This window comes from Salvelinus namaycush, chromosome 26, assembly GCF_016432855.1.
Source record: "Salvelinus namaycush isolate Seneca chromosome 26, SaNama_1.0, whole genome shotgun sequence".
Lineage (NCBI taxonomy): Eukaryota > Metazoa > Chordata > Actinopteri > Salmoniformes > Salmonidae > Salvelinus > Salvelinus namaycush.
In genome coordinates this window covers 33,422,956-33,437,559 of record NC_052332.1, presented here as the reverse complement: position 1 = coordinate 33,437,559, position 14,604 = coordinate 33,422,956, and the positions used below count along the sequence as shown (strand labels likewise).

Sequence of the window (14,604 nt, the reverse complement as noted above, 5' to 3'; positions counted from 1 at the left end):
TGTATTGTCTCTGTAGCACTGATGGCTCCTGCTGGAGAATGAACCACCTGGCTGAGAAGACAAACCTTCCTGGGAAATTCATCTTCAAGAGCCAGCGTAAGTCTAGAACCTACACACACACACACAGGGCCGGTTCTAACCTTTTGTGGGCCCTAAGCGAGATTTGGTTACGGGGCCCCCACCTCACAGCAAAACATTTTAGTGGCCCCCTCTAGACAGTGTAGAGAAATACTCCCTGCAATTCTACACATTTTGCCATGGGGCGAAGATAAATTGTTGCAGTTTTAAAGTACATTTTCCGCAATTCTACACATTTGGCCATGGGGTAGAGAGAAAACTTTGCAGTTTTATAACAAACTTTGTTATAAATGAATATGAATATGGTCTGAGTGAGAATGACTAACAAAATCAATGGGGGCTCCCCAACTGATGATGCACAACCAAATTGCACCTGGTGTATTCTACTATTCTTACCAATGACGTATGTAAACCCTGGATTGCTGATGCTATGTATTAGGCAATGAGAGACTTTGAAGCCACTGGATGGCCATATTGGCACTCCTCAGAAAAGCAGTCCTCCATAGGAATAAATGTAACAACATTACATGTATTTAAGTGTTTTTGTTGTTGTAGTGGGGACAGTAACATTAGTACTTTCTAAGTATTATATAAAATATTATATAAACTTGTTTTTTTATTTTCAAATGTTTCATTTTTCATGTTTAGCTCACATAATATAGTTTAAAAGTATGCACTAAGGTGTCTGTAATAGAATAAGTGTTTCAAAAGCAAATGTATACTTTTATAAAAGCCTTTCTATAGCTTCCAAAATATATTTTACAACGGTGGGGGAGTGCCAAGATGGAGTCGCGATGGCTTCAAGACATCGCCCCCTGTTAGTCATCTAGTGTATGTATAAATTGTTTGTTGAGACCTGACTGAGTTCCTAAAAAAAACATATGTTGCTTACGCCTGGAACCCTGCTCATTCATACATACATACATACATACATACATACATACATACATACATACATACATACATACATACATACATACATACATACATACATACATACATACACATGCATACATACATATATATATATATACACACACACACACACACACACAAATATGTGTGTATATTCATCTTCTTTTCACCCCTCTCTAGGCTGGAATAATGAAAATGACATGCGTGTCGTTGATGTTAAGTATGATGAGTACGCACTCATTCACACCATCAAGACCAAGGGAGGTGTTTCAACTGTGCTCAACAAACTGTATGGTAAGTTATTTTCCACTCCTCTGTTAATTCCTATAACTCAGTCTCATTTTGTCACTATTTTTCCCCCATAATTTGTTAGCAATCTTGCATTATAAATTGTATTGTATCCTTCATAGTATATTTAGTCTGCCATGTTCTGCATGTGTGGTGTCTACAGCCCGCGGGACAGACTTGAGCCCTGACCTGCTACAGAAGTTTAAGCAGTTCTCCCTGGACACTGGCATTCTGCCTGAGAACATTGCTATCCTCCCCAAAAACGGTTCGTCCCATTTCTGTTTGTGACGTGTATTTAAGGGTTCTATTAAATCCATATCGCGGAAGTTCAGCGTTACAGCGTGGTTGAAATTTAAAGGCAATGTTCCTGCGTTAGCGGAGACTGCATTTCATGGTGCATATGTAACCGCTGCATATGTCTGCTCAATCAGATTTACCTTAACATTTCCAGCCTGCAATCTGTAATGCTTCAGCGATACCGGTTGAACAGAGCCCTAAATTGAAAAATATTTATGGATAGAAGTGTGGAATGTCTCAGGCCTTCTTTCTCTCTTTCTACAGATGAGTGTCCCGCTGCGTAATTTCATCAATACTCATCACTTCCAAAGCGTCCTCCCTTGATCCTTCTGCATGGCTTTGCTACTTGATGGGTAGGCAGACACATGGCAACTGTGGCAACCAGGAACCACCTTTAGCTGCAGTGACCCATCTGGTTCTGCCTTAACCTGCAGCTACGCTACATTACCCACTGAAGCCTAGTTTTCCACTTCCCCGATTTGTTCCAATAATAAAATGCTTTCCGGTGCTTTATCAGTTTGTCAGGCATCCTACTCTTATATATGAAGGTATTTAATACCTCTGATCCTAAGTAATATAAGCTGCTTTAGAAGTCTGAATTGATCACATGTATGCCCTAATGTAAACCCAGCTGTGAAAGAAACCTTGGTGTACCATCATTCTATGGAAAATGTTATCCTACTCCTTGCAGTTATTAGTTGACAATTACATACAGTGCCGTCAGAAAGTATTCACAACCATTTACTCTTTCCACATTTTGTTGTGTTACAGCCTGAATTTAAAATTGATTAAATTGAGATTTTGTGTCAATGGCCTGTGGTGGATAAAGGTACCCAATTGTCATTCAGATCAGAGGAAATAGGGATGACCTGGGATGTTCTCTTGATAAGTGTGTGAATTGGACCATTTTCCTGTCCTGCTAAGCATTCAAAATGTAACAAGTACTTTTGGCTGTCAGGGAAAACGTATGGAGTAAAAAGTACATTATTTTATTTTGGAATGTAGTGAAGTAAAAGTAGTCAAAAATATAAATAGTTAAGTACAGATATCCATAAAAACGACTTAAGTAAAAATACTTTAAAGTACTACTTAAGTAATTTACACCACTGACTGTCCTACACACAATACCCCATAATGTCAAAGTGGAAATATGTTTTTAGAAATGTCTTGAGTCAATAAGTATTCAAGCCCTTTGTTATGGCAAGCCTAAATAAGTTCAGGAGTAAAAATGTGCTGAACAAGTAACAAGTTGCATGGACTCACTCTGTGTGCAGTAATAGTGTTTAACATGATTTTTGAATGACTACCTCATCTCTGTACCCCACACATACAACTATCTGTAAGGTCCCTCAGTCGAGCAGTGAATTTAAAACACAGATTCAACCAAAAAAACGGAAGTTTCCAATGCCTTGCAAAGAAGGGCACCTCATTGGTAAATGGCAAAACAATTAAAAAAGCAGACATTGAATATTCTTTTGAGCATAGTGAAGTGATTAATAGCACTTTGGGTGGTGTATCAATATACCCAGTCACTACAAACATACAGGCGTCCTTCCTAATTCAGTTGCCGGAGAGGAAGGAAACTGCTCAGGGATTTCACCATGGGGCCCATTGTGAGTTTAAAACAGTAAAATGGCTGTGATAGAAAATGAAGAATGGATCAACAACATTGTAGTTATGACAGAGTGAAAAGAAGGAAGCCTCTAAAGAATAAAAATATTCCAAAACATGCATCCTGTTTGCAATAAGTCGCTAAAGTAAAACTGCAAATGTGACAAAGAAATGTATGACAAAGAAAACTTTATGTCTTGAATACAAAATGTTATGTTTGGGGAAAATCCAACACATCACTGAGAACCACTCTTCATATTTTCCAAGCATGGTGGTGGCTGCATCATGTTATGGGTATGCTTGTCATTGGCAAGGACTAGGGAGTTGTTTAGGATTTAAAAAAAAAATGGAATACAGCTAAGCACAGACAAAATCCTAGTGGAAAACCTGGTTCAGTCTGCTTTCCAACAGACACTGGGAGACAAATTCACCTTTCAGCAGGTCAATAACCTAAAAACACAAGGCCAGATATACACTAGAGATGCTTATCAAGACGACATTGAATGTTCCTGAGGGGCCTAGTTACAGTTTCGACTTAAAATCGGCTTGAAAATCTATAGCAATAATTGAAAATGGCTGTCTAGCAATGATCAACAACCAACTTGACAGAGCTCAAATAATTTTTTAAATAATAATGTGCAAACATTGTAAAATCCAGGTTTGCAAAGCTCTTGGAAACTTACCCAAAGACTCAGATGTAATCGCTTCTAAAGGTGATTCTAATATGTATTGACTCAGGGGTGTGAATTCTTACATCAATTAGATATTTCTGTATTTAATTTCCAATACATTTTCAAAAATGTCTAAAAACATGTTTTCACTTTTATTAAATAAAAAATGTTCAATGTTTTATTCAGGCTGTAACAACAAAATGTGGAATAAGTCAAGGGGTATAAGTACTTTCTGAAGGCACTGTACGTTTTGGTCAATTATTAAAAAGACAAACATGCAGGTAAAATACTTTGCTTTTATTATCTTTTTTTCATAGCTTTTTTAACAAATACGTCAAGTACATCCATAACAACACAGTTCTGATTCCTCCTTTTATTTAAGTGTTTACATCTACACACTTTTTACAGATTTGTGTACAAAACAATAATTTACGTCCCATAGAATTCTAGTTACACTGAACTATACAACAAATTTCATGATGATGAAATAAATATAAAAATTATCACAGGGGAAGGAACTGTCGAAGCCAGAGTACAAACATACCACAAGTCTTTACGAGTTACATCTCTCTTCAGGGAACTAATACCGCTCACTGGTCACTGACATAAGTAGATGGGAGAATCTCAATCGCATACTCCTCGCATCCTCTCCTTCTCAAAACCCATTGGAGAAGGCCAGAGGGGATGGACCTATGGCTCTCATCCAATAGGTTTTGAGGAGGTGAGGAGCGTGTAATGTTGTGGTCATGAATTAGTGGTACCAGATAGTGTGCATCCTCACCCCGAAGGCCTTGCTGGCGCTGCATCACACTTCAGTCAGGTGTCTGATAATCAAGCTTATTAGGGGTAAAATAATGTGTATAAAGAGGGGTTTATGGGTTTGGAGTTGATACTGCTTACCTGTATATTAGAACCCTCTAACCCGATGGCATGGTTGGCCACATCTGGTATCTCACTGTGTTAAGTGAATCAACTAATAAACCTTCTCTGAAGCCACAGCTTTTACAAGTGCCTTGGCTATTTGCTATGATGCAGTCAACTCCTTCACCGGACAAACGTACATGGCCGAACAGACAGTTCTCCTCAGAACAACGACAGTTCTCAGAATACCAAAGATAAGACAACAGGGAGATGTGGGGTCAGACTACCAGGAAGCACAATAGATACATTAACTGACATCCCTCACAACAGGCATACACACAAGCAAGCACTCAACTACATACAACACACATACTCTTCGTGTCTCAGCGTTCAAAGCATCAGTTATAATTAATGAGTTCATGACTACTGCATTCATAATTCTTAAAATAAATTGGTGGCAAGTGCTATTAGAATTGAGTTAATCTCGACCACTCTGCTCAGTGGATCTGCTTTTTCTCTCAGCAGGTGAGTGTCCATTTTATTGTGTGAATACAAACAGCTTGTAGATCATATTTTATCTTAGTCGTGTGCCAAGTTAAAGTAGGCTTAAAAATCGCCACTTTAATAAAGAACTGATTGTGGCTGTGGAGTAAAAACAATGAATCTACAAAGACCTCAGAGAGACCTGCGACTCTTGCACATTCCGCCATGCAACACTGTCACCAGCAGGGGGACATGCAGATAAAGTGCAAGTCTGTACAGGGCTTTGTCAACTTATTCCATAGGCCTTACACCGGTATATGTACACGTAAATTAATTTTCAGTTGCAGGAAAGTTGGCTTGAGAGTCATTGCGGTAAAAATAATAGATGTTCCCTGTTAATGCAGCAGACACACATGCACACACACTCACACACACACACATTCAATTGATTACGGTGTGGTGGTGGTTGCATTAGTGTTGTTCTGGTGGTATGAAGAGTGGGCAGTGCCAGGATCACTCTGCCTGCACCAAGTCCTTGTGGTGGCGTGCGATATGTTGGTTCTTCTCTGAGGGCCTGCGGAAGCCTTTAGAGCAGATCTCACAGCGGTGGGGGTAGTCTTTTGTGTGGATGGAGATCACATGGCGCTTGAAGCCTGAGGCATCCCCACTGCTGTAATCACAGTACTGACACTGGTACACCCTCCTCTCCCTGGGCCCTGTGGCCAAGCCCGCAGCACTAGAACTAGCACCAGGCACCAAAACCTGCTTCTTTGCCACCGGTGCACTGGCAGAGGCAGAGGCAGGGGAAGACCCCAATAAGGTCCTTTTGGCTCCGTTCTTTTCAGGAGAGGCCTGTTGCTCCTTGGTGTGAACCGACAGGATATGGCGACTGAGCACAAAGGGGTCCGCGATCTTGAAGTTGCAGTGCCGGCACTGGTGCAGTTTCTTGGCACGGTGCGACGCCGAGTGCTTCTTCAGTTCAGACGGCCGGTGGAAACCTTTATCGCAGACTGCACATTTGTGGGGGTAGTCCTTGGTGTGCACCGATATAATGTGGCGCTTCAGGTCACTGGAGTTGGAGCTCTTGTGTTCACAGTGGGCACACTGATGGGTTTTGGCCTCCTCGTGTGTCAGCCCGTGCTGCAGCAACTCCTCCTCCTCAGCAAAGGTCTGGAAGCAGCGTTCACACTTGAAGGGCATCTCTTTGCTGTGCTTGGTCTTGACATGCGTCTTCAGGTTGGAGGAATCAGCCGACTTGTAGTCGCAGTAGAGGCAAGAGTAAGGCTTCTCGCCGGTGTGTGTGCGCATGTGTTTCTTCAGCTCGGAGGGGTGCCGGAAACCCTTGCCACATTCCACACAAATGTGGGGAAAGCTCTTACTATGGACGGCAAGCAAGTGGCGATTGAGCAGTCCTTGTTCAGCCGTCTCATAGTCACAGAATTTGCACTTGTGCATCTTGTTGGCCTGTGAAGGCACAGGGCTCTTGGGCTCACGGTGGTGGTGCTGCAGTCGATGGGAGAACAGCGCCGCCTGCTGGTGGAACTCCTTGCCACACACCTCACACTCAAACAGAGCCTTGTTGCTCAGCGTGTGCACCTCCATGTGGTTATGAAGGCTGGCCTTCTTGTTGGTGGTGAAGTCACAGTCCGTGCACTGGTACTTTTTCCTGGTCAGGACATCCTGGTGGTGGTTTTTGGTGTGGCGCTTCAGGAAGCCTCGCGACTTGAACTTCTTGCCACAGAGCATGCAGGGATATACTGTCAGAGGCTGGCCATACGGACCAATGATGATGGCTAGGATGGGAAACAGCGAGAGAGAAGAAAATTAGGACAGATACATGACTCACAGATATCACTTGACGGTGTAAAAACAACAGTATTCAAAAAATTAAACATGAAAACCCAAGCCATAGAATCAGTACCAGATAGTTATTTTGTCCCATCTGACAGCTGTGTACCTGTCTGGACCTGGCGAGGCTCAGCCCTTGTTCTCTTGTTCTTGTTTCGTTGCCTGTTGAGCTTGTCCCCTCCGTCTGATTCGTCAATGTGCAGCAGAGCACTGGCAGCACCGTTTCTGTTCTCACAGCTCTCACTGTCCTCAGAACCTGGAATAACACAGCAAACGTTCGATGCAAATGCACACCTTCTCTCACCCCTGCTAGAGCAGAGATACTTATCACTACAGAGGGCAGGTGAGCAAGAAGACATTATCCACCTTGTTAAACTGTATGTTTGTATATAAAGTGTGTTACTGACCATACGTGGCTGCCCAGGCCACAGGCATGAAGTCCTTGCTGAGAGCCGTGCCGTCGTACGACCGCTCGTGGGTCACTGGTTCCTCACCCCCCACCACCACCTCCATATAAACCTCATCAGATATCTTTGATGAACCTGCAGGGTAACATACTAGTTACAACACAACCATAAAACACACACACACACACACAGAATTGATCACTTACCATGGTCCCCCTGAGACATGTACACCATCTTCTCTCGGAGCGTTCGGCCTGTAGAGTCCGTCAGTGCCACATCCTCTGTGTCTCCATCACTGATGTCCACTGTTTCTCCTACACAGACAACCACACACTGATATAATACTCCTTGGTGATCAACTATTATAGGTTATAGAATCCCTCTTTCCTGAGGTACTAAACATTATTCAAATGTCTCCTTACCCAGGTCATCCTCCCCAGAGTCTGCCTTGAAGATGTACACCTTGATCACCTCCTGGCCGTCCTCATCCTTCTCCACCTCCTGGTCCTCCTCGGCTCCCTCTACAGTCACCTCTGTGCCATCGTCTGACACCATCTTGCCTGCCTCATCCACTGGAGGAAGACGAAAAGAGACAGACAGAGTGAGAGATCCATTCACTACTGGTCATTAGTTTAACTGTAATGTTATCTTTATAAAGAGGCCAGGTGACAGTGGTATTGATGTAGAACTGGAGAGGAGAGAAGCAGCCTGGTACTCACAGGAGATCATCAGGTAGTCCCCACAGCCGTCTGTGTCTTGCTCTGGGTCCAGTTCATCCTGGGTATGCCCGTCTGCGACCATCACATCCTCAGGGATGTCCCCCATGGCAACACCTTCGTCCTCCCCCTCCAGTGACATCACACACGTCTCCACAGCAACATCCTCGTCCTCATCGCAGTGCACATACTCAGACACCACGTCCTCAACAGCATCCTGGATTACCAGCTCGTCTGAAGCAAATCCATGCACCGCCATTCCCTCCCCCTCCCCCTCCGACACCAGCACAGTCTCCTGCAGCTCCACCACAAACTCCTCCCCTGCAGCACCACCCTCATCTGGAACACATCAACACAGGAACAGTTGGATATATTCAGCATAGGCCTACATAAACATGCTGCAGAAGACACATTCATGCACTCTTACACAGACAATAACAACAAAAAACTTGGAAGACATGTTAGATTGTTGTGCAGAACAACGAACAGTACAGGGAATTACTTGAATTCGCAAACAAAATGTTGCTATTACCTGATCCATGGAGAATGATTTTAGGCTCTTGGGAATGTAGTGCCAGCCTGGTCTCGTCCTCATCCATTGTCCTTACACCTCATTGGTCACTGCAGCACTGGAGGCAAGAATTGACCAGTCAAATCAGTCACATAGGCCTAATGGCCAACCAAAATGAGTCTACCACAGGGGTGAAACTTTCACTGGGGACGGGGGGAGACATGACCCCAACATATTCTAAAATTCCATTTTTGTTCCCCCCGTTTTATCATTGCTGTGTGATACTAAAAGCGTCATAGGTGTGCTTAAGAACCATGCGGAAGCCTCAGAGCCGTTGGGTAGGTTGTTTGCCGGTTTCAGCAGGCAGGATTTAGGACTGCACGGAAACCACAGAGCGTGCAGGCAGGCTGTATGAAGGCAAATGTATTATTATAGGACCAGCGCGGTGCTGCTGTCTGCATCTGCTGTGCATTTTCTCCAGGTTGTAAAAGCAAGCAGAGCAGAAACTGGCTACTTTTTATTTGATTGATGCAGCTGGCAAGGTAACTGTCGTTTGACTTAACAGAAAAAAAGTATTTATTCCCAGTGCTGAGCTAGTAGTGTAACTGGCATGTAACATGACATGTTTCATCCCTCTCAAGAAGTTCTGTCTGAAGAGAACTAACCAGCTAGCTAGTAGCTGCCACAGCGCTAGCCTCTAGCAATCTGTCAGATAGCAGCATCTAACAGCTGTTCTGTGTATGGAAATGTTTTGTAGCCTTTTTGTCCATTTTCAACAGAAGCAAATTAACTTGCCTAGTTTATGCTAGTTGATGTAGAATTAGAGCTAGTCAAAAGTTGGCTAACGTTAGCTAGCCAGCTCACTAACTTTAGCTATTATTTTTGCCTCAATTACACTAGACCTGAATCAAACGAGGAAACCAGTGACCAAAAATTTTGAGGGACAATATTCAGAATTTTTTTTGACAGCGCAATGTGAGTTTTTATTAGTCAGTACAGCAATGTAACGTTATTGATCTGTCAGTTTCTCTAGCTAATTCCCTACTTTTCACTCTGACACGGTATAAACAGCTCTACAGGCTACACTGTCATGGCAGTCAGTACACAACACTATGCTCATCATGTCTAAGCAGATCAGATGGTGACAGGTGTCCCAGCAGGATCAGACAGCCAGGGAAGACCAGTTTACAGAGCTCAGGTGAATATTGCAGTATATAAAAATCAGTGAATGGATACAAAGTTCCATCTTGCGTTGATGGGTAGGCTACAGTCTGGGATCTGGGAATAACGGTAATTTCAATTATTGAATCACGGATGCTGTTCTTGGATAATATAATGTATAAATGTACACCAAGGTCATTATTGTTCAAGCCTCGTCTGAGCAGGATCAGATGGTGACAGGGGACTCAGCAGGGTCAGGCAACCAGGGAAGACCAGTCTGACAGCACTGAGGTGAACTTTTGCAGATACAACACTTTATTATCTCTGTGTAGAAAACACTGGACAAGCAAGAAGCTTCATAGATTGAAACTATTTTAAGGCAGTCTGACACATCTCTAAAGTTGATTTCCAAACAGTATCAAGGCTTGAGGCTTTTCCCGACGACACAAAACACTTCAAGCAAAAATATGAGGAAGACCTGGGAGACACTATTGATGATGATGAATGGATACTGATATGTTTGAATGTCCAGTAATGTTCATTTATAGCGGCTAAGAAATGCATTGCTATTAATTGGAAGGTTGGTTATCTTCCCACAATGTCACAATGGATGGCAGAAATGTCAAGATATGCAATCACTAGTTTTGATTCATTATAAGATTAAGAGTATACTGTGCAATTTTCATAAGGTATGGGTGCCTTATGTGGAATACTGTATGACAAAAGGGGTCTGTATTGAAAACGTTAGATTTTTTTAGTTGAGCAGTTGCAAATAGATACTTTTTTTCATGGCACACAAAACACCTGTCTGATTTGAGCCAGTCTCAGTGGACTAATCAATTGGAGGCCACAGGGATGCCAGTCCAAGAATATGAGGATTGTGGCTCAGATGCATAAGGCACATCTCTCTCCAGAATGCGCTGCTCTCTCCCGCCAATTTGTGGGTATTGAATGTTTCATAATTTCATTGTGTGCATTGTTTTCTGTGTATCAATTCCCCATTACATATAATCACCAGTAGTAGTAGCCTACATTTACCGTTAATTCCCATAATTTCTAATCTGCAATGTTTGTTTGGTTATGCTAATTTCTGTTAATGCATTCAATATATTATTATTAGTCATTTACCGTTCTCATTATCGGAGTGGACATCTGTTTTGCAGAACTCACAACTTATGCTACACAAGAGAAACACGTTTTTGTTTATTTAATTCCATTTACGAGTTCTGTCAATTTATTTATCGTCTTTTGTTTGAAACGTTCCTGTCAGTCAAAGTTTAGTAAGGATGCGCACCCGATTACGCATATAGAAGTAGGACTAGTCTACCTGGCCTCTGCACAAATGTAGGCCTATAAATGTGGCCATTTGGGGATGTCTGAGTATTTCTGATTGCCTTAACTCACCACCACTAATGAGCTGTGGAGCTTCTCAAAGCCATTTCCCCCCTCAAACAGCAAGTAAACGAAGTCTGTTTTTATAATCAATTGATAATGACAATATTTCCAGCTCTCCCTTTCGATAACCATTCAGTATGAAAGGGAAAAATTGAATATTCTGATCCAGTGGAAACATTATAAAATATTTGATTACTTCTTATCCCTTGCACAAATAGCCTACAGCTGTGTCTGTCTGGCGCAACTAGAAGGCCCAGAATATTTCATACAATGTTTCAAGTTTGCTAGCAGGAGATTCTGGGTGTCCCAGTTTATACAATGTTTCAAGTTTGCTAGCAGGAGATTCTGGGCATCCCAGTTTATACAATGTTTCAAGTTTGCTAGCAGGAGATTCTGGGAGACCCAGTTTATACAATGTTTCAAGTTCGTTGCTGACAGGCCATTCGTAGCCAATGTGATTTATTGGATATTTATTTTTATCAGGATATTTTCTACCTGCAGGCTGCAATGTTTTTATGTGTTGGCTTTATGTAGGCTATTTTTACATAGTTGACAATGGCAATAAAAGTTACTTTTAGATTTATAGAATTTTAATTTAGATAGAATTTCGATTAACCACAAACAATGATTTTTTAGATACAAAGACTGTTATAAATTAAATGAAACTGTTCCATGAAAATGAGCATATGCAAATCATAACTGGCACGCAGATTGGTAGATTTTTAAAAATTAATTGGCACTCCAAATGGAAAAAGTTGCCAACCACTGGTATAGCCTATTACTGGCAACTTCAGGAGAGTAACAGCAGAAACTGCGAATACCAGCAGCAGTGGGAGGAAGGGGGTCAGGAAAAAAAATATTCTCTTCTGGTTGGGCTAACTTGATCTCTGGCTCCCTTGAGTCATATATGTGTCTTAATTATTTAATAAAACAGCGTGCTTAAAGCATCAGACAAGGTTAGTAGCCTACATTTGGGAGGGTGTGTCTGTATAATGGTAAAATACACGTTTAAACATTTTGACTAAATTGATTGGTCGAAAGAAAAGGCTACTCTTGGTTGACCAATATTATTTTTTGTCAGGAACAGCCCTGGTAGAAATACAGGAAATGAGCTTTAGATGCCCCAAAAAATCCTGAGGGAGGTCCCCCCTGCCAGTTTATGTCCCATAGTCAAATCCTAAATCTCAAACATATTTTTCTCTCTAACAAGAAGCAATCATGTTACAATGTAACATATATCATTAAGCACATGTATTTCACATCCTGTGAAATGTAGCCATGTCCCAATCTGTCTAGACATCAATTATATTGGTCTGCACTTCCTTTGGGGGCAATCTAAACTAGCTAGCTATGTTACTTGGCCTACTGAGGAAGGGTATAGGCAGCGATTGGGTTTATTACATTTATGATAGGAATGAAAATATCATACTTTTGTTGTAATGTGCTTTGACATAACGAGCGACGTGTTCAGCCATGCAAAAACATTACTATCTTAATCCTCATAGTCTTGCAATGTGAAGGAATCCATGTGGTTACTCGCCGAAATGCATCGAGACAAAAAGGGTTCGGGCAACGTGCCGTTTAATTTCTCGTCCAATTCACCCACCCCCATGGCCAAATCTGACAGCAGTGGTGTGGCGCACAAGTGTGGGAGCGCGAGACAGGCAGTGCAGCTGCATAATGAGCTGATCAGACTCAAAACCTTTAGCTGGCCTAACATGAAAATAGGAACGAACTCAGTACAAAAACGACTGGTATTATGTATATGTACGCAAGAAAACAACATTTAAGACAAAAGGTCTGCAAGCAAACAATATAAGGACATTTCACCAAATGATCTGGCGGTTGTAGTAAAATGGTTACGTCATACCTAATATAAATCAAACAGTAGCTCGTCTAGCTAAATGTGGTTAATGTTGTTTAAAACAAATGTGAGGCAGCTTTGAGCTAGCTAACTTAAATGGAAACATGAGTTTCATGACAAGAGCCCACACATCCATCCGATAGTCAATATCGATGCATTTTGCTAGCTATTTCGCGAGCCACCTGAAAGGTTTATTGCTATAGGTAACTATGGCGGCTAGCCTGGCTAGCTAACGCCCATTTCCTTCAGTGTTTTCAAAAACAGAAGTACGCCATTTTGTGTTGGAGATCACTGGACAAACATTTTGCCCACTATTGCATAATAATGCATACACAGTATCATATTTGAACATGGTGGCTACTACTGTATTTTGTGGCGGTATCTGACTAGCAGACTAATGTTACCGATGTTTAGAAAAATCCCCTCCCGGATTTTCTAGGCCGTAATTGTGGCCTGCTTAAGGCCTGGGCCCAAATAAGCAAGAAAGGCCCAACTCCTCGTGCGCTTCTCCGCTTGTCAGATAGAAAAATAGAATAATGTAAACGCAATCACATATGCAAGGCATTTCATATGCTCCGTGCACATAAAAAAGCGCAAGATAACCTGCTTACCAGATTTTGTAGTACGGGTTGGCCTCTCTCCGTCGCTCGATTTCCAGGCCGTCCGGTTTCCCCAGACTCGGGCAGGATTCAATCGGGAGTTTGCGCTAGCTGGGCGGGCCGCTGAGGCGCAGGGAGGGAGGGGCCGAGACTTTCGAAGCTCCACTGATACTCAGAATCGCTACAGCCCCCAGCTCCGCCAGCACCAAGGCCGCCGTCAGCATTCACGTCACAGCCAGAAAGTCGTAGGAAAATGCGGAAGAAGTCTGGAAACCTAACTGGTAATTGCAGGCAGGCCACGATCAGGGACTCAACACCGCCTCTGTTTGCTTTGCATACCATTTGAAAGACTGGTTTAGTTTGTTCATGTATTGGTTCATTGAATGTCTCTAAAAATCAAGAACAAACTGCGAGAACTTTAACTGCTGCCGCCATTAATTAGCAAGATACTGTTATTTTACATCTATATTTAGCCCTGTATAAAACCCTTGGTTTGTTACTACCAGCTTACACTACAGGTTAACTTCACGGCTATATATTTGCCAGTGATTGACCACTTGGTTATTTGACACTATTTATTATTACAGTTGATATCCCTTGATCTTCTCTGTTGCCTGCTATGTGATGCCTTTTGAGATAAGAACATATTTTGAATGTAGCAAGAGAGATACTAGCTGACAGGGGGCTCGATTTCTTCCTGTGCTGAGGGACACGCTCTACCACATGTACGGTAAAAGCCCAGGTCTCGGGTAGAAGCAGTAAAACACTTACACAAACAGTAGCCTATTCCCCAAGAAGTGTCTCTGTGCACAAAGCCCCACATGTTAGCAGGGGACACGTACTTCTACAGCACCCGTGACACCATAATAATCCCACTAGTGTAGCGGGAGAGAGAACAG

The 14,604-nt window shown here is 42.3% G+C and overlaps 2 protein-coding genes across 2 annotated transcripts in view; one reads left to right on the top strand and one right to left on the bottom strand.

Annotated features, from left to right (window-relative positions):
* Window positions 1–2,489, top strand: part of LOC120021743 (lipocalin-like) — a 3,366-nt gene extending 877 nt beyond the window's left edge. The window contains exons 3-6 of the mRNA XM_038965589.1: window positions 17–96; window positions 1,174–1,287; window positions 1,445–1,546; window positions 1,843–2,489. Coding sequence (XP_038821517.1) covers window positions 17–96; window positions 1,174–1,287; window positions 1,445–1,546; window positions 1,843–1,862 — 316 coding nt within the window. The 3' untranslated portion in view covers window positions 1,863–2,489. The remainder of the gene's footprint in view (window positions 1–16; window positions 97–1,173; window positions 1,288–1,444; window positions 1,547–1,842) is intronic.
* A 1,647-nt stretch (window positions 2,490–4,136) lies between these two features.
* On the bottom strand, window positions 4,137–14,144 carry LOC120021467 (zinc finger Y-chromosomal protein 1-like). Its single transcript, XM_038965243.1, has 8 exons — window positions 13,718–14,144; window positions 8,708–8,804; window positions 8,179–8,514; window positions 7,882–8,031; window positions 7,666–7,773; window positions 7,460–7,594; window positions 7,162–7,308; window positions 4,137–6,997 (listed from the first exon to the last, which is right to left on the bottom strand). The coding sequence occupies exons 2-8, from the start codon at window positions 8,772–8,774 to the stop codon at window positions 5,718–5,720; spliced, it is 2,223 nt and encodes a 740-aa protein (XP_038821171.1). The 5' UTR covers window positions 8,775–8,804; window positions 13,718–14,144; the 3' UTR covers window positions 4,137–5,717.
* Between the last annotated feature and the right edge of the window lie 460 nt (window positions 14,145–14,604).

Coding starts and splice junctions, on each gene's coding strand:
- LOC120021467 (XM_038965243.1), bottom strand. CDS start 8,774: ATGGATGAGGACGAGACCAGGCTGGCACTACATTCCCAAGAGCCTAAA. Junction 8,515..8,707: donor AATCATTCTCCATGGATCAG/GTAATAGCAACA, acceptor GATGTGTTCCAG/ATGAGGGTGGTGCTGCAGGG. Junction 6,998..7,161: donor GCCTCGCCAGGTCCAGACAG/GTACACAGCTGT, acceptor TTCCCATCCTAG/CCATCATCATTGGTCCGTAT.